The sequence below is a fragment of the Tiliqua scincoides genome, chromosome 4 (genome assembly GCF_035046505.1).
Source record: "Tiliqua scincoides isolate rTilSci1 chromosome 4, rTilSci1.hap2, whole genome shotgun sequence".
NCBI lineage: Eukaryota > Metazoa > Chordata > Lepidosauria > Squamata > Scincidae > Tiliqua > Tiliqua scincoides.
Window position 1 is genome coordinate 38,085,734 of NC_089824.1, and position 21,213 is coordinate 38,106,946.

The 21,213-nt window shown below is 40.2% G+C and overlaps 1 protein-coding gene across 7 annotated transcripts in view; it reads left to right on the forward strand.

Annotated features, from left to right (window-relative positions):
* Positions 1–21,213, forward strand: part of EYA1 (EYA transcriptional coactivator and phosphatase 1) — a 113,654-nt gene that overhangs the window by 40,232 nt on the left and 52,209 nt on the right. For 5 of the 7 annotated variants that reach the window (XM_066622872.1, XM_066622873.1, XM_066622874.1 and 2 more), the window contains exons 6-9: positions 3,997–4,079; positions 4,531–4,717; positions 11,889–12,028; positions 14,104–14,187. In XM_066622872.1, coding sequence (XP_066478969.1) covers positions 3,997–4,079; positions 4,531–4,717; positions 11,889–12,028; positions 14,104–14,187 — 494 coding nt within the window. Of the gene's footprint in view, positions 1–3,996; positions 4,080–4,530; positions 4,718–6,057; positions 6,062–11,885; positions 12,029–14,103; positions 14,188–21,213 lie in introns of all 7 variants that reach the window. The other 2 variants (XM_066622875.1, XM_066622868.1) reach the window with 2 other exon arrangements.

The following is a 21,213-nucleotide window of genomic DNA, read 5'->3' on the forward strand; positions in this document are numbered from 1 at the left end:
GAAAAATTTGTTTAAGATCAGCATTATTGTAATTAACTTGTCTGCATGGTTTATCTTATAAAATCATGTTGGGCAATCGATTTGCTCAGTAGGTGCCAGAATCTGAGCCAAAAGAACAAGGAGCCTTACAGCCCTATCCAGAATTGGGCTGATGGGAGGAGAGATTTACAAAATATCTTTACTTACTTCTGTGTAAGTAAGCCTTTTGGCTACCTATGAGTCTCCTTCGACCCATATTAGCTATGTAGCTCGTATAAGCCTGAGAAGAGAAAAGGGGCAGGGTGGGCTGAAAAATGGGGGATAGGCTATGGTATGCATGTTTGCCACTGAGATCCACCCACTGCAGCTTGCTCCCTACTCCTGCCTTCCTGCCAATCTATCAACACCAGTGGGATTTTTGGTGCTGCTGGTGCCCATGCTGTACATCTAGTAATTATGAGAGTCGCCCAGAAGCATGTGATGGTGTCCAGACTGAGCTGCCAGACCGCATGTTACTGCAGTGTAAGGCCCACGTAGTATTGGGCCAGTTATCATATACATAACTGTTTCTACAAGTTGTTTGAGTTTTAAAAATTGGGTACTTCTGGGGTATTAATACATTATCAATAAGTTAGAATTTAATAAAGCCTTTACAAGCATGTAGAAATTTTTCTATCTCAACCATATCCAAGTTTAGGCTTATAATGGGGAAGTGGCTGTTGTCTTCCTGTTCTTTTATGGTAGTGGTTTTTTGCATTTTTAAGAAATTTCAAAGATTATTGTTTCAGTTATGGAGCCAGTGGCATAGCTAATGATCATGTAGCCCGGTGCCAAGCTCAAAATGATGCCCTGGACGTCACAACCAGAAGTGATGTCACACCCATGCTCTTTGAAAAATGGAAATTTTTCAAACCCACCTCCTCCCCCCAGCAGCTCACCACCCACTTACTCTGTCAGTGGCACAGCTAAGGCATCTACCTGCTACCTGGGTTAGCAGGTTTGTTTCAAAGAAGATTTGTAGCCTCTCCCAAGACAAAATCAAATTTAATTGAGTAAGTAAATAAAAAGTGTGTCTCTTATTGGTTTGAGATACTGTGCTGAAGAGGGACGGTTTTTCTTCCCTTGCTAAATATAGGAGAAGCACCACTTGAAAAAGTGCCTTTTTATCCTGTTAGCAGGGGTAACTGTATTATGATACATGGAAATGAGCACTGATTCATACTAACACCTTATTGGTTCCATGCTGTATCATAATATCATGCTATTGCAACATGTCAGTAACATAATAACATGTCATTGCTTCTCAGAACAATCATAAGTTGGTTTTGAGTGAAAGAAATCCACTTTTTGTTCCATAAGGTGGATGTGTTTTCATTTTCTAGTTAATTGGCCATAACTTTTGATAGAATAAAGATATTCCAATGTAGTTTATTTCATTGCATTCTGCATTAAATTACCCTTTTGATGATATATAACATGATGGTATTATTCATACATACCAAGATATACACATTTTTGGTCACTAGTGTCAAGCTCAGCTTGTTGCCCCCCTAAAGCTTGATGCCCGGTGCAACTTCTACCCCCTGCACCCCTTAGCTATGCCACTGTATAGAGTCACAGGGAGACAATCTGTGAGGCAACAGGGAACAGAATCCAGCTAGTCTAAACTGGAAACTTAGGACCATTTATCCTTTCATTATCTCTCTTTTGAATACCTTCTAGTATTGTCATGCATCTCATGAACTGGACTGTAGTCCATGAAAACATGCTGAAATCTGTTAGTCTTTAAGGTGCTACAAGACTTTTTTTTTTTTGCCTCCAGTCTAGTTTACTGTATGATAGTAATGATAAATTAGCAAGGCAAATGACATTTTTTTATTTTTTCAGTGGATCAGTAACTCCTGGCAATCATAGCTTTTTGTATTTCTTACCTCCCCTCCCCATTTTCACTCTAAGTGTCCATATGTTCAGATTTGCTTTTGGGCCTAATAGGAGGTTGCTGCCCTTTTTGAAGTAGAGCTTTGTAGATAAAGGCATTAAAACAAGAGTGACCATCTGTCATAGAGAGCGAAGGTTGAGAGAGTAATTCAGTGTCCAGACACATGTAGGCTATGGACTTTCTATTTGAAATGTCATGTAATAATGCTCTTGGTGGCAGGGGCAACAGCAGCTTTTCAAGGAAAGGGAAAATTGCTGCCTAAGGCTGCAAATGCAGGAACAGAAAAAACTATAATTGTCTGTGAATCATGGTGGCTTTGGAAGAATCTTATTTTATGTTTCTATTAAATGAAGTAAAAAAATATATATACATGTGCAAATATATGCAAGGTTTCATACCCAGAACTGCAAAATGTATCTAGGTGTTCTTGATTGAAGTTCAGAATTCTGTTTCTTCCCAGGATCAAGCCTATTTGGCAGGTTTCTAAAAAGAACCTTAAGATTGAGTTTGATAATCATTATTCTTAGTCTGGTCCACTAAAATCAGGGGAACATTTTACACAAATGTTCTGTATCTTATCTTGCATTGTAAGTACATTCAGATTTGAGAGTTGTTTCATAGTGAGCTACACAGTCAGAAAAACCCCAAACCTTTTCACATGGTCGTACACATGTTCCTTTAATATGTTCCATTAATTAAGGAAGCAAAATTATGGCAGCAAGCCCAGTTCCTACTATGTTATGTTTGCATTGCATCAAGGGAGGGCTCCAGGATGCAGGTCTCTTGTTGCCTTCTGTGCTCCCTAGGGAATTTGGTGGGCCGCTGTGAGATACAGGAAGCTGGACTAGATGGGCCTATGTCCTGATCCAGCAGGGCTGTTCTTATGTTCATTTCTGCAGTGTGCCTCTGTATGTAGCAAAAATATGTAGCCTAGGACACAGAGCTAAGAATCATACTTTTTGCATAGTCCCTAACAAGTCTCCATGTATAGTTTGTATGCACAGAGACACATCTCCCCTGCACGACCATCTGCTTAAGAAGTGAAAGTAGAGCGATTGTGCTCCACTTCTGGTTTTGCTGTTTCACTTTCTGGTTTCCATTTTCACTTCTTAAGCTTCAGGGAACCCTGCAGATGGTCACGCAGGGGAGGCTGCAGGAGGCTCTGTTAAGTCCAACCAGGCCCCTGCAGGCCCCCGAGAGACAAGATCTTGGGGATTGCGTCCCTGCCTCCTCTCTGCCCCCGTCCCTTATTGGTGCAGAGGCTAGGGCCCTCAGGCTGGGGCGTCATGATGCCCCAGTCTGAAAAGCCCTGTCTTACACTGTAAAACTTAAGACAGTAAGTGAGGGTGGGACTGCTTAAATGGAACAGCATATCCTATACCACCTTTCAGAGCGCGATACCATAGTCTTTCGAGACTGAAGGTTGCCAACTACTATATCCTATAAGTACTAAAGTTCTTGGATTCAGCATATTTAGTTAGAACTGGAAAAGACTCCTGTCTGAAACTTTAGAGAGGACTTAGCTAGACAGACCAGATGTTTAATTCAGGATAAGACCGCTTTCTTTGAATGTTCTCTAATAAAAAGCTTTATCTGAATATAGAAAACTAATATACTTGCCGTTTTAAGTGTGGGAAATTTTTCCCCACATGATTTTTGGGAATATTTTTACATGAGAAAGTATTGTAGCATATGAATCCCCCCTGCCTGTAATACAGTCCCAGGCTGAACTCCTCTGTGTGACTCTAATGAGTGTGCATTTTTGCTCCTGTGGGTACCTCAAATAATAGGAGAAAGCCAAGCATTTTGAATTCCCATTCTACTCTTAATGCATTCTGTTTGAAAAACTTTTTTTAACCTTCACATAATGTAATGCAGAGACCTAAAACAATGATTTATCGCTTCATTCGTAGTGTAATCTGTTACAGTACTGATGAAAACCAAAATGCATTAATTATTGCATTGATGTATGGAAAATATTAAAAATCTATCAAGTCACTGTGATACATTGTGACATTCTTTTTAAAGACATTGTATCTGCTATTTGTACAAACTTTCTCTTGATTTGTTTCTTTTAGGGAGCAGTTTCACAACATCATCTGGAATATATGCTGGAAATAATTCACTTACAAATTCTACTGGATTTAATAGTTCACAGCAGGTAAATATATAGCACAGTAAATAGATAAAAATATTAAATGGCAGGATGTCCAAACTCTGTTCTGGGAGAAAAAAAATTGCAAAATGTATCATTCATCCTGAATAAAACCTTGCAAAACTTGGGAATTATTTTAAAGTTCATCTTAGCTATCCACTTTCTATTACATGTACTTTTTAAAAATCTGCCAGTATAATGTTGCAAAATTCTGTATTCTGTATAATTTTTAATTCTGCAGTAGTTTAAAATTTAGTTTCCTGTTTATGCAAAATAAATACCAGAAGCATGTAAAATTTGAATCTACCACTTAAAATTGTTATGACTTTCTGCTGTGTGGTATCCAAGGCACAGAAAGTTGAGGCATATGTTTGCACTTATACTTTGGAATACATACTAAAAAGTCACAGCATATTGATGGGAAAGACTAATGTAGCTTTTCCTCTCTGTTTTGTAGGAATATCCATCTTACCCCAGCTTTGGCCAGGGTCAATATGCACAGTATTATAACAGTTCTCCATATCCTTCACATTATATGACAAGCAGCAGCACCAGTCCAACGACCCCTTCCTCCAATGCGACATACCAGCTTCAAGAACCACCATCTGGCATCACAAGTCAAGCAGTTACAGATCCTACAGCAGGTAATTGCACAAATTTTATTATCCCTATAAGCCAAATTTTTTTACTTGAAAGATATTTTAAAAGAATCCTGTGTTTATGGTAGTACTCGCACAGTATTGAAAAAGTGAGTTAGGTTACAAATAGAGGTTTTCCTATAATTTTCACCTTAAGTAATCTATAAATGACAGTACCAAAAAAAGGAAACAGAAATTACAAAAGACTCAATAGTTTCTGCAGCTTTTTGCATATTTTCAACTTTTTGCATATTGTAATTAGCTGCTTCTTACTAGATTGAATTGAAAATCTCTATAGTTAGATTGTCCTTCTGTTTATATATCAAATGTATTGTACGGATATTAATTAAAATTAAATGGTTGCAGAAATGTTTTCGATTTAATAATTAGCGGCTTCTACTTTTCATTAAAGGAATGCTCTGTCTGGTATTAGGCAGACAGTTTCTTAACCAAAAAGATGTTTCTGAAAATCTTGTCCATACACTTGTAGGGAAAAAAAGTATATAACGGAGTCTGTCCAGTCTACCACAAACACAGTGCACATACACATGAAGGGGTACCTATAGGTTCTCATGTTCCTTGTCTGTGCAGATAGAGGAAGCAGACTGGAATGGAATATGGGAGGCATACATGACCTTCCCCATAATAGCCCAGAGTAGTAGTAGTCCGTGTAAACGTGCCTTAACTTAAAAGGGAAAACAGAAGCTGTTGATATCCGCAGTTAATGGACCTGAGCTGGTCCCAGTATAGCTACCATAGTGCCCTCCAAATGCGGCGCAGTCTCTTTTACAAGAACATAAGAACAGGCCCTCTGGGTCAGGCCCATCATCTTCCTGTATCTCACAGTGGCCCACCAAATGCCTCAGGGAGCACATAAGACAACAAGAGACCTGCATCCTAGTGCCATCCCTTGCATCTGGCATTCTGAGGTAATCCACTTCTAAAATCAGGAGGTTGCACATTAAGAATCATGGCTTGTAATCTGTGATGACCACTCTGGTGCTGTTGTGTTCCCCTTGGCCAGTCCTTCAAAGTGGACTGAGGCATGTTCAGCTACTCATAAGTAAAATGAGTAATGAACATGCACATGCTGCTCAGTTGTGGAGTAAGCTGTGATCACATCGCAGAGGAATAATGTTGCCAATCTTTCTGTTCTTATGCTGTTCAAATTCCTTTGAAAACTGTATGACACACAGGAGTAAAACAGTAATATGTTAGCACTTTCTAGCACTGCATCTCCTTACTTAGTAGTCATCTATTTCATTGCTGTCTGATACACACTTCAGAAAGAACCTCTGCTAGAACAAATTGTGGTCTTACTCAGTTGCTACTAAGTGGTTGGCTAGGGAGGTGATGTTGTGGGCTAGCAGGTAGGGAGATAGGCTCTATTTGTGGTTTTATGATCCAGTGGGGGGGGGGGTGTCAATGCTAAGCCAGCATATAGGCTGAATGACCCACTACCCAGCTCAGTTTGAATTCTGTGTCGCACCCACCTTTTGGCAAGCAGTACGTGATTGCCAGCCACTTTGGGGCTGAATAGGAATTTTTTTTCTCCCTAACCCACATTGGTCTTGGGGTTATCAAGTTGGAGTTTTTGTTACCCTATTCTTTAGTGTTGGTCTAAGAGCAACATAAATAGCAGCAAGTACCCTTTAATTAGGTCTTTCCTCTCCTTATACTCCCTTTGATAACAACTGGCAGGGATAGTGCAGGTAATCGCACCAAACAGAAAATTTGTTGAGCATCCTGAGGTATCAAGTGAAGGGCAGATGGTGTTCTTCAGACCACTTGTCAGGAGTTGCTGCCTGAAGAGGTGGGACATGGCACCCCTTGGGCCATGCTTGATTCATCCACACAGAACTGAATGGAGTGGGGGATTACTCGGGCTTGGCTTTCCTCATTATGTTATTTGGGTGTGAGGCAAGGAACAGCTTCTGGTTTTGAGTTGGGGTTAATTCACTAAGAGAGGGTAGAGGACAAATTGGTTGTTGATTCTGTCATCCTCTACCCAGGATACCTGCACTGTAAGTTATGTTAGGTAGGATGTATGTATTTGTTACAGACGATCCAGTTAAATAGTGAATAAAATTATGACCTATTTTTATGCCAATGCTTTGTCCACAAAATGTCCTCTACTGTGTTTGCAAAAGGGGCAGCCCTGCAGAGGATTGACTGCTGCTGTGTCACAAAAATTGGAGGAAGTATTTCCCTCTGTGTGTTGAATGACTGTCTGATTATCTGAAAAAAGGGACAGCCCAAACCTTTGCCAGCCTCTATTGGCGGAACGAGCACATGCACTGTTGCAAATGTGCCGTAAGGCATGTTGCATCAGCGCAGAGGCCCATCCTGCAGGCAAAAAGTCCTGTGACAGTTTCCCACCACCTGTTAAGAGACCAGCACTCTCCTGAGCTGGTAGGCTTTCTGCAAGATGGCAAGGGGAGGGCAAATCAGGCCTGGAAGAGGACAGGAACTGTGGAGGAGGTTTCTGCCATATCCTGTCCCCCTCCTTAACCTGAAAGCCTGACATGGAACTGTTTGGACCTCCATCAGCAATTTCAATGATCCCAGTAGCTGAATTGACTCAGCCCAGAGTAACTGGGTCTTTGCCGGCATAAGGGGACGAAGGTTGCCTTGCCTCAAAGAAATTTCCAGCAGCCTCTGTACCACAGCATGAGAATTTGGTTAGGATTGAACTCTAAAGCTGCAATCTTATACACAATTACTTAGGAGTAAGTCTCAGGTAATCTTGTATAAGATTGAAGCTTTAGAGCCCAATCCTACCCAAATTCCCGCACTGAGATGTAGATTGTACTATGAGGGATTTAGTTCTTTAAAGCTGCAATCTTATATCCAGTTACCTGGGAGTAAGTTGCAGTGACACATACTCCTAAATAGGTTGGCATAGGATTGTGCGATTAGGAATACAGTATTAACAGTGGGATTAATGAGTAACAAAGGGCACTATGTTCTCTTCCATTGTGTATGCTTCAGCCTAGCTTCCCTGTCTTTCATTGGCAGGCCTGATTTCTATGTGTTCAAGTTTGTTCATCTGCTTAAGGTGATAATGCAGACATAAGTCAAAACTCACCCATCTATTGAAAGGAGTTGTGTTAGATCTTTACCTGCAGTTTGTTTGTTTTTGCTTATCTCATGTCCTGAAAGGAAACTAATCCATGAGTGTTTTGGTTAGCAGTGGCAATGGGTGAAGCTGAGTGTTTGGTGTTCAGCATCCGGGTGGCTGTGTTACTTATTGCTTTCACTGCTGTATGGTAGACGCTTACCTGGGTTTTTGGAATTTGTGAGCCGCAGGGTCTACCCTTGTCTGTATACCTAAACTGTGTCTTGTCTGTAGAAAATATATCCATGTAGATTAGACATAGAACAGTGGTTCTCACACATTTAGCACCAAGACCTACTTTTTAGAATGAGAATCTGTCAGGACCCAATGGAAGTGATGTCATGACCGGAAGTGACATCATCAAGCAGCTAAATTTTTAACAATCCTAGGCTGCAATCCTACCCACTATTACCCAGGAGTAAGTCCCATTGCCTATCATTGTTAAAAGAATATACATAGCAATTTGTTTAAAGTACAGGTCTTTAAAGTACAGGTCATGGTATGCAGTCACATACCATGGTAGCATCAAGTCTATTAAAAATAAAATATTGAAATGAATGAAGAGCCACTTGAAATTGGCTCGCAACCCACCTAGTGGGTCCTGACCCACAGTTTGAGAAACACTAATATAGAAGCTACAGCTATGAATAAAGCCGGCTTTATTGAATAACGGAGGATTCTCCATATTGCAGAGAAAGGCCGTGGATGTTTGAGTGCTCTATACCCCCTAGGAAATCATGCAAGAGAGATGGAGTGTGGCCATGGCTTCTGCCTTGAAGCATGACTGTTGTTTTCTTGCTTACCTGTGGAGTGTCTTGTCCTTATAGACTTAGTTGTAGCAGTGGAGTTGAGATTCTTGGTGGGTGTTTTTACTTGGAGTCTTAAAGCATAACTTTGACCTCCACCAGTATAAGGAGGTGACCTTTTTCACCTGAAACTAAATGATACATCTGTGCCCTTGTGTGTGTTTCTTTTAAAATTCCAATACTGTTTAAACCCTCTTGAGTATTGTAGGAAAACTGGATAAAATAAATTGAATCTCAAGGTTCTGATAAACATGTTAAATGCAATAATGTTATGCAAAACTAAAGTAAGTATAGGAAGGACTTTGAACAGTTATTGTACTTGGGAGATGTTATTGGGAGGGTTATTATGGCAGCACATAATTAACCTGTGATTATCTATTCTCTCTGAAAGTTCACTGTCTTCAGGTAATAAACTATTATACTGCTTTGAATGCTAAGCAGAACCTGTTTGACCAAAATACTTGCCATTCTGCTGTTGGAAAATCTTGACCTGTCAGAAATACTTACCTGGAATTTTCTAGGTCTCTCTCCCCAAAAATGGTAAAGTGAGATGATACTTTAACTAGATGGTTAGGCTACCAGTAATAGCTGATGCATAATGACTACCAAGCATTTATAGTCATTGATGACAGAGGCCACGATATACATCTGCATGGTTTTCTTTTCGTTCTCTGTTTACCATAATTCAAACTCGTTTTGTTTAGTAGATAATAAAAGCTCATTGCATGATTGTAAAGATAGTTTTCCCCCCCCATACTGAGCTTTTTTTGTACAGAATTCAAATTATTTCCATATACAGTATTTAGTTGACTGGTTTGAGGTCTAGAAGAGTATTTTAAAAACTCCTGGTATGGCTCAGAACAGTATAAGATGAAAGCATTTAATTACAACAAAACAATAAAATTCAACAGAAACTGATAAATAAAAGTCAACAGAAACAAAAAGTAGCAGATTAATCAGATGGCAGTTAATACCAATTAGGTGGTATGCTGGAAGGTGTGGGCGAAAGAAAATGTTTTTGCCTAGTGCTACAAGTCATCAGGCCTCTTGGCAGGCAAGGTTTCCAGGGAAAGAGTGGTGCCACAACTGAAAAGATCCTCTCCATGGTCACCAAACACCTCACTTCAAAAAGCAGAGGAACCTGAAGGACAGCTTCTGACAAAATCTTAACCCTTGATTGGGCTGAAATGGGTTTTTCACACTATGTTCAGTAAAACACAAGAAGCTGTGGATGAAGGTTAAGTTTGGAGTAGTGCATTTTGGACGTGGTGGTGGGGCGAATGTACCTTAAAGTACTGTGTTTCTAAGGGATTTTACTTCATATTTCCTATACGTATGGTTACCAGAAAGGGTTAGTATTTCCAAGATTTCTTGGGGGCAGGCACAACTGAAGATGAACTAGGTCCCTTCTTATGCTTTTTTTCTTCAGCTCTGCCGCTGAGATTGCTGAAAAATCTCGCCCTGGTCACAGCAATCCATTCTTTAAATTGTTATTGTTATTATATTTAATTGAGTCTACTGAAGTTAGAAATCATCCTATCTATATATAAAGGAAGCAACTGGAAGACCTTTCCCCGAGTTGCAGAAAAACCAGACTGAATTCCCAGGATGGATCAGCAAATGGTGAACCCTTTTTTAGACCCATGATTTGAATCCCATTTTTTCCAATATGGTTCAGGGTAACATACAGGCTAGTTATCCCATTTTATTCTTACAGTAATCCTGTGAGGTAGTTCAGTCTGAAAGAGTGACTGATCCAAGGTCATCCAAGCAGTGAGCTTTCATGAGAAAGTGAGAATTCAAATCCAAGACCCCAAATAAACCACTCTTTCCACTACAGCACAGTGACTTGGAAGGATCATGCTCCTTGAATTTTTGAAAATATATATATAAATATGTGTGGGGGCATTTATTTAGTTGTGTTTTTTTTTAAAGAAATATCCTTTCAAATTTTTTAAGAAAAGGGGAATTTTGCTGCAGTGCTTCCTAAACCTTTTAGCACTGAGACCCACTAGAACAGTGTTTCTCAAACTGTGGATTGGGACCCACTAGGAAATTGCGAGCCAATTTCAGGTGGGTCCCCGTTCATTTCAATATTTTATTTTTAATATATTAGACTTGATGCTTCTATGGGATGTGACTGCATTTGGGAAAATGTTAAACATCTGTACTTTTAACAGGCTACTATATATATACTTTTAACAATGATAGTAAATGGGACTTATTCCTGGGTAAGTGTGGGTAGAATTGTAGTTTAGGATTGCTAAAGATTTTCCTGCTTGATGATGTCACTTCTAGTCATGACATCACTTCCGTTGGGTCCTGATAGATTCTCATTCTAAAAAGTGGGTCCCGGTGCTAAGAGTTTGAGAACCACTACACTACAAGAAGAAACAGATCTAGAAAGGAATAATATTTTATTAATTAACAATAATTAATAGTAATTAAGATCCTGTGATCCCAAGACTGCTAGAGACCTTGGCGCGCGTGTGTGTGACCATTTGCCAGACCAGTGATTTTCAACTGTCTCGCAGCACTCACAAGGATCTAAAATTATCTAGGCACACCACAAGTTTTTTGACAATTGACCAGGCACACCATGCCTGACTAATAAATGACCCTCCCCCAGACTCCTGAGGCCACACCTGCAATCCATTCACGGCATACCAGTATGCCACTGTACAGTGGTTGAAAATGGCTTTGCTAGACTCTCCCTAGAGATGTAGTTCAGGGACTGTTCCCCCAAACCTTTTCAGTCATTCCAGGGTACACAGAAGGCTAAACTAGAGAGCAAGATAGTTTAGGATTTCCAAGTCAGACAAAAGGCTAAAACTGGGTTCACTTGTGATCTACTGCATGCCAATTGGAAAATGTGACATTTTTAATTTGGGGATATGAAAATTACTTCATACCACTTGTCCAACCAACAATTTTCTTCTGCAAACTGTGCAAGGGTACTTGCAAAGTTTTTTTCTTTAAATGTTTCAAAAATATTTTTGCAACGCACCAAAAATTGGCTCACAACCTACAATTTGGGAAACATTGTTTTATTGTGTTTATATCTTAATTGTATATCAGAAGATTTCTGACTTGTATATTCATTAGTCTATCAGCATTAACACTTGCATATTATAGTGTGCGAGAACCCTCTGAGATTTTATGTGGCCAAAAGTCAGTTAGTCATACTTCAAGTAATAGCATTGAAATAACTACAACTAAACTAAAGTATAAGCAAATTTCATTTCTGCAGCAGAGTACAGCACAATCCACAGCCCAGCAACACCCATTAAAGATTCAGATGCAGACAGGTTGCGTCGCAGCTCAGATGGCAAATCACGTGGCCGAGGCAGAAGGAATAATAATCCTTCACCACCACCTGACTCTGACCTAGAGGTATTGTACATGCAATAGCTATTTTCTTTATTTATTGTCTCATATGCACCAGAAGGCTTTGAGAGGCTTGCCTAACAGACTGAGAGTTGCAGAAAAGTGTATTTTAATGCATGAAACTCCATAAAATGAAAGTAAAGTTATACATTCCGGCAAGGACGTGCCCAAGAACTTCTGGCTCTTAAGGTTGCATGCTAGTACAATCTTCACTTTCATGGTTGAGCTCCAACCGCTGCTGCTCCTCCCACTCCCTGGATTAGAAAAGGAAAAGTGGAATGCACTGGCATTCCTGGGGGACGGGTGCAAAACGCTAAGTGTTGCCTGCTACACCAACTCTGGTGTAAAGTAGCCCCTTCCCTTAAGAGCTGGTCACGGCTGCAGAAGTGAAGCTTTCACAGCAATGGCTTTCATAGCCATGACTTGAAGGCAAGGGGAGGGGCCACTTTACATCAGAGTTTGCACGCCTGCATTTTGCCCTCCTCCTTGAAACACCAGTGGTGGAATGGAGCAGAAGACAAAGCAAGGAAGAGAGTAGACCATCAGTAGACTATCTGAGACACTGTAGTCCACCACTCTCCTTCACATGCCCTATTCTTTTTAATAACTAATAATAATAACTAGTATTTTATATACTGCCTTTCTGGCCATTGGATTTCTCCTTTGGCTTTATTCAAGGCAGTTTACACAGGCAAGCTTTTTTCTAAATCCCTGAAGGGTTTTTTACAATAACAAATAAGTTCTGTCTTTCAAGAATGATCTACAATCCAGGTAGATTCTCATAGACTGGTGAAACATTCTGGCCACATGCTGCCTCCCACGCTGACAGAAGGACCTAGAGCTGACTTCTTTTGGCTTTCACCCAAAAGGGCTTGGCTTGTAAGCTCTCCAGGTCTCACTGCTCACAGAAACTTCTGGTGGTCTGGTGACCTTCAGATGTCAAATCTTCAGGCTTTATGGCAGCTCTACCTCCTGCCCAATTCCCTTTTTCCATTCCCTTTTTCCTTTTTCAGTCTAGGAAGTTAGATAAGGAGGAGTGAGGCAGGTGAAGGTGGACACAACATACCAATCTGTTTTCTGAGGCAGCCTCCCTAGTTGGCCTCGTGGACAGGCTGGCCCTGATCCCGTCTAAAACCCATTACACTCCTACACTTTTGTCATCTTCACAAGGGAGCGCTTTTCCCTTCAGAATTATCTTTCCCTATTTTGTGTTTTCCCTCTGAAGAGCCATAGCTTTCCCCATCTTTTGTCTCAGACCCACGACAGTTGTACATCTTCCTGCCAGGAGGAAATCTCCCTAAATCTATTGCTTGACCAAGCCTATCCACATAAAAACTCTTGTTCCATAACAGTGGCTGACCTCTCACAGACACAAATAAGACGTATTTACTGCATTTATCGCTGAATATTTGTTATCAATCTATTTGTGACCTCAAAGGGGAGTGTGTGGATTCGAAGAGCAGGAAAAAGGCAGAGAGAGGTCAGAAATCTTAGGAGCTGTTCATTCTGACATTTCGCCAAAAATGTTTGTGTCTCAAACCTATCAGAATGAGGGTAACATATAGACACTTCCCTTACACCTCCAGGAAATATTCTGGCAATTGCGTAGACACCAACTCTTTGCCCACAAGGAAAGGATAAAGTCTAAGGGATAAGAAACACGGCTTCTTGCCCTCTAGTCAATCTGAAGAACCACTGGATGAGGGCTCCATAGGCTGTCACTTGTAATTATAATTTATATAAGTATTCATAGGTTGTATCGCAAGAATGTTAGTCATCACTAAGTATCATTGAAATGAATGGGACTCAAGTTAGTCATGAGTAACATATCATTTATTTCAGTGATGCGTAGTCATAGCTAGCTTTCTTTGGATACAACCCCATGTTGTATTGAAGTCTTAATTCACTCACTTTCGAGAGGGTATATATTTTTTTAATATTGAGAAAAACATAGCTTTAACATATAGTCTAGCTTTCAGAATAATTTCCTTACTTATGAATCTATTGAACACATCTATTTTTTTTCCGTTTTACTTATCAACTCCACAGAGGGACCCATTGATTTGGTTATCTTTTTACAGAGAGTATTCATTTGGGATTTGGATGAGACAATCATCATTTTCCATTCCTTGCTTACAGGATCGTATGCTAACAGATATGGTAGAGTAAGTACAAAACACTATCTCTTATTTACATATAATGTAAATACATACATATAATATATGTATTATGTATTAAATGTATGATGATGTGGGGAAGAAATCTATACAATTAGAAAATGTTAAACTCTGATTTTGTATTGAAAGTAAAAAGTGAAGTATGACAGTTTTCAAGTGCTAGTGGCATAAGCAAAACATGGTTGTCGAATTGATGTTCAGTTAATCAGTTTTAATTACAGTATTTGACCATTTTTATAAACTGGAAGTGATGCACAACTTCATTTTTTATATATAAAGAATATAAATAAGATATATAAAGAATAAACTTTCTTTTTCATTTGCCTTTTTAAACTGTTTGCATGACATGTGAAGGTCCAGAGCACGTGACTCTTGACTCTCCTCATGACAGCATTAGTTTCACAGTGATACTGGCATAGGCCAGTTCCATCAGATCTATGTAGTTTCTTCCTACATGGTCCAGCCATTCTCACATTACCGGAGTGATATGAAAGGAGCAATACTGTAGCAATTTCCACAGTGTTGGGCCCAATTGTTGCTTTTCCCCAACATTCTAAATCTTCTTCCCTAAATGGTATGCACATCATAACTAACCATTTCCCTGCTGGATTTAGGATTTAGAAAGCATTTCCCACCTCCAAATGACTAGTGTTAAAAGAAAAATGATAATGCTAGTCCTATTGCCACACTGAGTCAAAGCATTAAAGACCATATAACCTGCTGAAATAGAGTTTGCTATGGCAGAACTCCAAAAGGAAGTGCTTGCAATATATGACTGGAAGAAAAGTTGTTCAGTTGCAAAAACGATGCTATGGAATTGTCTCCAGCAAAGGGACAAGATACTGTCCCTTTAGTCAAGAACATAATGTAAAAGGATTTGAATGAATAATATCTGCAATCAGTTGATGTGTCAAAATCCTCCTACTATTAAACAAATAGGCTACATGTATATTGGTAACATGGTGCAGAGTTACAATGTGATAAAGTACTACATGCCATCCTTAACAAATTTCTCATAGGAATTTCTCTCTTTCTCTCCTCTCTCTCTCTCTCTCTCCCCCCCCCCCCCGGGTTCTTAGAATGAACTGTTTTTTTGTTTTGTTTTAATAAATGCTAGAAAATGCTTAAGATAGCAGTAAGACTTTTCAGTGTTTTGTAGAGTTGACTTGGTTTTCATACTTTGAAAGTGTACTTTATTCTTGCGTATTGTATTGTGGACATGAGTTCATTAGACTATAGGCAACTTCAGTGTTTTAAATGGTGATTAGGAAATTGGTAGCTTCTCTGAATTCTAGAGTCTGAAAGCTTCAAGCATGCCCAATAGAATGCAACTGACAGTAGTAAGAAACAGAGCAATTCTGCTATTGTCAGGAACATGCACTGCATAGTATGTGCAAATACAGGTAGAGCCTATTTGTGTTAGTTCCGTTCCGTGACTCGTCGTGATTAACAAAAAATGCGTTGTGCTGAGTTCATAGAGTTAGAGTCCACAGAGCAAATAGGCTGCAGCCTGACACTTCAACTTGGAAGGAAACTAAGGCAGCTGTTCTCAATTCCCTCCCCTCCCCTCCATACTCAGCCCTCCTGTTGCCAGCTGTCCTGCTTCTTTCACAGTTGGAATGGTGAGCTTGCTTGGGAAGCCTCTGTGTCCCAGGCGGCCTCCCAACAGTGCTGCAGGTTCTTCTCCTCTTCCTCTTTGCTGCTGCCGCTCCTGCAACCCTCCCAACCACCATCATGGAAACTCCTCTGCCCCGAAGCATTCTGGGACTTGTAGTCTGGCTCTCTGCTCACCGTCACCTGTCTCTCCAAGGCTTCCCAAGAGCCTGCATCATCTGGGGGGGAATTTGGCAAACACTCCCTGGGTTTTTTTTAAAGCAATCTTCTCTCCTCCCCCTCCTGAGCCCTCCCCATTGCCAGCTTCCGGCTTCTTTCACAGGTGGGATGCTGATCTTTTAAGAGTCCAGCCCTATGCATTTCTACTCAGAAGTAAGTCCCATTCCAGTCAATGGGGAGGAAAGTGTGGAGAGGATTGGGCTCCCAGGAAAGTGTGGAGAGGATTGGGCTGTAAGTCACATGCTTTGCTTGGTGGGAAGGCTTTTCTGATAGCCTGCACCATCTCAGGGCGTGGGGGGGGGGGAATTTGGCAAACACTCCCTGGGTTCTTTCTTCTCTTTTAAAGCAGTCCCCTCTTGCTATGGCACCTGCCCCTGTGTGTGTGTGTGAGTGAGAGAGAGAGAGAGAGAGAGAGAGAGAGCTCCACCTCCACCTCCACCTCACTGCACGTGTTCTGGCTACAGAGGTTCTTGCCCCCCCTTCCCCTCTTCAGCCCTGCTGGCTCAGGAGCTCCAGGAATGTTATTGTTCCTTTGCAAGGGGAACCTCTTCCAGGGCTCCAGGACTATTCCCTGCCTGGGCGAGCCTTTTTGCAGTGTTTTGGGTTGCCTGGAAACGGATCTAGACTCCGTTATAAATATAAATAAAGCACATCAATTCGGCGCCCAATCCTATCCAACTTTTCAGCATTGATGCAGTTGTGTCAATGGGGCATGTGCTGCATTCTGTGGTGGTGGTGGGGCAATCATGGAGGCCTCTTCAAGTTAAACGAATGTTTTTTTCCCTTAACTCGGGGTTGCATTGCAACTGCATCAGTGCTGGAAATTGGATAGGATTGGGTACACAGTAAGTTACTGCTGAAGAGTGGGGCAGTAGGTATGGTATGAATCAAAGTTTTCATCCTCCCATCTGGCAGGTACCTTGCAATCCACTCCTATACAGGCTTATTCAGAAGTAAGTTACTCTGTGATGATTGGGGTTTACTACCAGGGAATTATGCATAGGATTACACTGTAGGCTTTCTTAAGGCCAGTTGCATCACAGATATGGTTTTTGTACCATGTACCACCATTGGTTGCAGTGAAGGAATCTTGCTGAATGTTTAGATTTTTATCTACTCAAAAATAGTGCTAGGCCACTCACACTGACAAAAGTGACACAACATCAATGAATAAAGACCATGGATAAAAATCTGTTATATTCCCTGTTCATTCTGCATGTACACTGCTTGAACTACAGAGTGCGCCTGGTCCATTTGGCCCATTGGTATATAGCTCCCCTGCCCCCACAGTGACTTCTTTTAGAGCAGTGGTTCCTTGTGGGTCATGACCCACCAGCCTAGAAAGCACTTGTCCCTGGCCGTTTAAGGGATGGGGCGGGGGAAGGCAGCAATGCAATACCCAGGATCGCACCACTGACGGGGATGGGGGATTTCTACTTACCTCCACCTGTGCCGGCCTCTGCAGGGCTCTCCAAACGTTAGAAAAGTTAAAAAAAAAAAAAAAACTATTGGAAACCACTTTCGGTTTCACAATGGAAGCTGCTTGACTTGGGGAGCCCTATATAGGCTCCCCACACCCCTCAGAGGCCGGCACAGACAGAGGTAAGTGGAAACCCCCCTCTCTTCCCTGCAGTGGCACGATCCTGGGGATCACATCACTGTCTTCTCCCCATCCCTGCATAGACTTAGTGTTTCTCAGATTTCCCAAGTTTGGGAACCATTGTTTTAGAGGGCTAAAACCGTTTTTAAGAGTGCTAAGTTTTAGTTTTAGCTAAAATTAGAGGAAATCAGTGATTGAATCCTGTGAATTTCATAAGCCCCCCTACCACATTTTCCCCTGTTTGAGCATCATAGATATAACTATCATGTTAGTGGTGTCATGGACACTAGTCTGTAGATGCTGATATGATTCTTCTTCTTCTTCTTCTTCTTCTTCTTCTTCTTCTTCATATTATTATTATTATTATTATTATTATTATTATTATTATTTTAACAGTATTTATATACCGCTTTTCAACAAAAAGTTCACAAAGTGGTTTACAGAGAAAAATCAAATAACTAAATGGCTCCCTGTCCCAAAAGGGCTCACAATCTAAAAAGATGCAAAAGAATAATCATAATCATATTCTCACACTACGTATTTGCATTGGATGTGTGCAAGGGAGGAAATTGCACTTCCCTAGTCACATAATATTTGTGTTTAGTAATGAGGGGAAATGATTTCTTTGTAATGTAAGTACATTACGTTGTACTTGACTAAAGATGTCTGTGTCTCATAACCATAGTCTTGATATTGCTCTAAAAGCAATAGTCTAAAAGGGAAAGTCTGAAAAGGCCATTAATTTTTTTTTAAATATTATAGTTGGAGATGGCTTGTACACACTTGTAACTATCATTTATTTCATTACTACTAGCTAATGTTAGCAAACTAGCACACACCTCAAAGTGATCGGTTCCAACTATTTCTTGATGTATTCTTTGAAACTAGAAAAGATCATTGCTGATAGATTGCAGTTTTTATAACAGGAAACAGGCAGGGAAATGCAGTAACAGTGACACTCAAAACTTTGCAATCCTGACTTGAAAAGTTATTATCCCTTGGAAAAAAAAGATCTACCTGATTTAACTCTAAGAGATCTCTGTGTATGCCTTAATATGTTCTGTAAAGAAGGAGAGGAAAACAAAAACCTTCTTTCACATAAGTATTCAATTGTGGCTTTTCAGCTTAACTGGAAAATAAGCCAAGACATGCACGGTGAGTGAACTTTCCTGTTTTTCAACTACTTCTTCCCCTCAGAATAAAGGGAGTGACTGGTGAGCATTTTAAAATGACATGCTGATAGTTTTTGTACCCTGACATTCATGTTCAGAATTGGAATATATGATCTACCATGATGGTATTTCCATTTTATATTAAGCTTTATTAACATTCATCTGTGATTTGCACCTCTCTTTGACTATACCTTACCAGATGTTTGCATTGAACCAGAAATTCTAGTACATATACAACTAGCTATTCTCATGTTTTCACTTCTCAGTGATTATTTGGAAATTAATGGTTGTGACTAGCAACAGAAGCTCTGCATTTGATCACCGCAGACACTCACCCATAAGTCGACCCCGCAGATAAGTCGAGGGCAGGTTTTGAGCCAACAATCATGGAATTTTCTATGACCCTCGGATAAATCAGGGGTTAAACTTAGGGGGGTGTCTGACTATAGTTTTGTCTGATTTTACCCCAGGCCAGATCCTGAAAAATAACCTACCACTAACTGTTACCTAAGAACTGTAGCCTCTAATTTATTAAAAACATAGTAAAAGATCGTAAGATACATTTTTATTCTTTTTAAATTCTGGTCTTCACCACCTTTTTGTAAAGGTATATATTTTTATATATTTTATAAATATATAAAAAGAGAAAATACTGATAAATACGTGAAGTACTGGTTTTCATGTAGAGGAGATTAGGGCTTATATTATTCATATTAATTACAAACAGTTGGCTAATATGAGGGATACAATTTATGGAAATAGGCTGCCAAGGGGTATGCAAGTGAAACGGTTGGGAACCACCGCAAGAGAACCATTAATCAAATCCTTCTTTAAGGTGCCAGAGGCTCTACATATAACATATAATACATAACAGGGAGTGTGCAATTCAATTTACAGCAGAGGCAAGCAACAAGGAATGCCTGTGAGCAGGTGCAGCTGCGCATAGTTGCAACCCTATTTACTCAGAAGTAGACCCATTGCTTTCCATGGGTGTTATTCTTAAGTAATGGTGCACTGAATTGTAGCCTGGGACTTTGTTTCAAATGGAAATGAGAATTACATCCTTGTGTTTTGAAAAACAGACCTCTGTAAAATGCAGCAGAGTCTTCTAAGGAGAATGAGACTTGCTCTGACTTTTTCTCAGGAGGAGAATAAAAGATTAAAATGTTTTCTGAAAGTAATGAACATAAAAAGATGATTTTAAAAGAATGTGGGTTATAAAACTGGCAGCCCAGTCCTATCAAGGGCTTACACTGTTAGATTTCATGATCCATCAGAACAATGGTGTGAAAGTCTCTCTGTTATTCTAAGGGGTGTGGCTACCAGGACAAACGGCCAGAGGCCATGAGTGGGGAGCAGTGGTCAGTCCTCACTGGACCTCTGGACATGACCAGAGGTGTTCCAAGGCACCGAGAGGCCACATGGCACAGCAAAACTGCCGTTTGCCTATCGTGGCATAGCGAAACTGCTGTATTTTGAGGGCCCTTCTCTTCGCTCAGGGTTGTCCCATAACACATCGCTGTGATAGGTAAAGCTATTTTTGAGTATTTACTTTCTAGAGCTTTTAAAAGTGTGTCCCTGGTATCCATGAATATGGAGGGTACGCCTGTTCCAGGGTTCCCTTGCAATTTAAATACTAAAAATATATAAAGATAATATTAAACACAAACATTTGTATTGTATTTAGTAACCACAATACTGAACACATGCTTAATTTACGAGATAAGTAAGATATAAGCTATGAATTTCTGTAGAGCAGTTCTCAAATTTTTAGCACCAAGTCCCATTTTTTAGAATGACAATCTGTCCGACCCACCAGAAGTGATGTCATGACCAGAAGTGACATCATCAAGCAGGAAGTGCTTCCCTGAGAATGCAGCAAGTAATGGAATTGCCTATGGCAAGCACTGAAATTGTGCCATTTTCCCTACATAGGCAGACTATAAATAAATAAAAGCTGGAAAGCACTGACATAAGGGGTTAGGATTACGCCCTAAATTGAATAATTATAAATACAGGTATGCCCCAGTTAATGATGGAGATACGTTCTTTGATCCCTGTTATGCGATTAGGTCATTAAGTGAACATTCAGTTCAATCTATTGCATTTGTTGTGTAAACAGACACTCCCTGCCAGATACTAGCTGACTGCACAAGCTACTGGAGATAGATTGCCTCTTCTTTGCATTAAGAGCCTCTCTGCTGCAGGCTATAGAAGACGCAATTGCTTTATTAAGAACATCTTTATTGTGCTTTGACCACCATCTTATATGCGGTCCATCATTAAGCAAACGGTTAAGTGGCACACACTTGTTCTTAAAGTAAAACAAACAAATAAATAAATAAGGGGAGGTGAGATGGGTAAGTGAACCCTGTTTTGCCAAGTAAATTCTCTCTGTAAGTTGCAAAA